Source organism: Cyprinodon variegatus, unplaced genomic scaffold (genome assembly GCF_000732505.1).
Source record: "Cyprinodon variegatus isolate N-32 unplaced genomic scaffold, C_variegatus-1.0 Scaffold1491, whole genome shotgun sequence".
NCBI lineage: Eukaryota > Metazoa > Chordata > Actinopteri > Cyprinodontiformes > Cyprinodontidae > Cyprinodon > Cyprinodon variegatus.
In genome coordinates this window covers 107526-109212 of record NW_015151944.1, presented here as the reverse complement: position 1 = coordinate 109212, position 1687 = coordinate 107526, and the positions used below count along the sequence as shown (strand labels likewise).

Below are 1687 nucleotides of genomic sequence, written 5' to 3'. Positions count from 1 at the left end.
AGGGCAGCAGAGGCCAGCAGAGGCCAATAGAGGGGAGCAGAGGCCAGCAGAGGGCAGCAGAGGCCAGCAGAGGCCAGCAGAGGGCAGCAGAGGCCAGCAGAGGCCAGCAGAGGCCAGCAGAGGCCAGCAGAGGCCATCAGAGGGCAGCAGAGGCCATCAGAGGCTAGAAGACCAGCTGCTTCTCGGTCATCATGGTCTCAGCTGTGAATTTTCTGATCATTTCCTTTTTTTCAGCCTCTGCATAAAAGTATTCAAATCTGAAACCTTTTGTTTTGTTTCTCCTGCAGTAACAGACAGATCGAACAGAGACTCTAAGTGCAGAATCTGGTCTGGTTTCAGCCACCAGAACATCTGACAGAGACGGATGTGATCTTTGTTCTCTGTGAATGACTACAGGAGGTACTGTGTAGTAATGTTTGTAGTACTTTGAAGTAAATGCCTGCTGTGATGTTTGATGCATCATCAGTTTCAGTCAGTGGAGGCTGGCCAATAGAGGGTGCTAGAGCATCGCACCACCAGCCCAATGACCTGGTTTAAATATAACATTTAAAGACTTTGAATCCAGCCGCCACTGGGTTCCGTCTGATCAGATGAAGCATGATTGTACTTACAGTCTGCCAGGCTGACGTCACGGTAACCATCCATCCCATAAGCCTTCAGCATCCGGGCCCACTGACAGCGCTCAAAGACTCTTCCGTGGACCAGAACCGGCGCCAGGAGCAGAAACACCAGGATCCTCATCGTCTGCTGATGGCTGAACTGAGACAGGTGTGGGTCGGACCGTAGCAGTGCCAGAACTCAGCGGGAAACGCTGCTGCTGTCAGCTTTCAATAACACCACGGAACAGAAAGTAACTGCTGCTTCCTCTCTGCTGGTTTATGGAGGTTTTAAAGATTGATAACTTCTCCAGCCTGAAAGAGGAAATGGGTTGCCTCACAGTGATCAACGCAACACTTTGCACAACCCTGGAAAACTTCCTTTACTGGAGCAAGTTTCCATGAAGTCCTGAATCCTCCAACACCTCCTGCATGTTCTTCATTATCTGCTCCTTACTCCCCATTAGACCACCTACCTCACCGTCAGACAACTACCCCGCCCTGTAGTAGGATGCTGGCTTGGAGCCACGTGATGATGTCATCACAACCTCAAAGCCGTCCAGCTGGAAATCCTTGATGATCCAGTTAGACGGGCTGATGGGGAGGATGGTGGCAAAACCCTGCAGGAACGTCAGAAGACGACGCTCTGGCTTCCTACACTTAGATTTAGACACATTTTATTGTCATCTTCTACACAGAGTCTATACAAGATACGGCTTTTCAACAGTGTAATGAACATTTCCGTTAATAAAGTGCAGCAGGGATCAGAATGTTCACAGTGTGGGAGACAAGAAAACCAGTTTAAAGTCATGGTGCAAAAGGCATTGATGTGGAAAGGTTCACTGCAAAATAAATAAATAAATAAATAAATAAATAAATAAATAAATAAATAAATAAATAAATAAATAAATATGGTGCAAATGCTGTAGAACATTGAGTAGTGTTCCATTTAAAGGAATTATGAACCAATCAGCCATGTTGGTGGAGCAAATATGATGATGTCAGCGTGATGCAGAGTCTGAGATTTAGAGTTTCATCAGTTCATCAGTGTGATGGCGGCGGGGAAGAAGCTGCTGCAGAACCTGCTGGTC

At 47.1% G+C, this 1687-nt stretch overlaps 1 protein-coding gene across 1 annotated transcript in view; it reads right to left on the bottom strand.

Moving 5' to 3' along the window:
* The window catches only part of lyz (lysozyme), a 4089-nt gene extending 3017 nt beyond the window's left edge, over positions 1–1072 (bottom strand). The window contains exon 1 of the mRNA XM_015403405.1: positions 612–1072. Within this exon, the coding sequence (XP_015258891.1) occupies positions 612–741 (130 nt within the window). The 5' untranslated portion in view covers positions 742–1072. The remainder of the gene's footprint in view (positions 1–611) is intronic.
* Between the last annotated feature and the right edge of the window lie 615 nt (positions 1073–1687).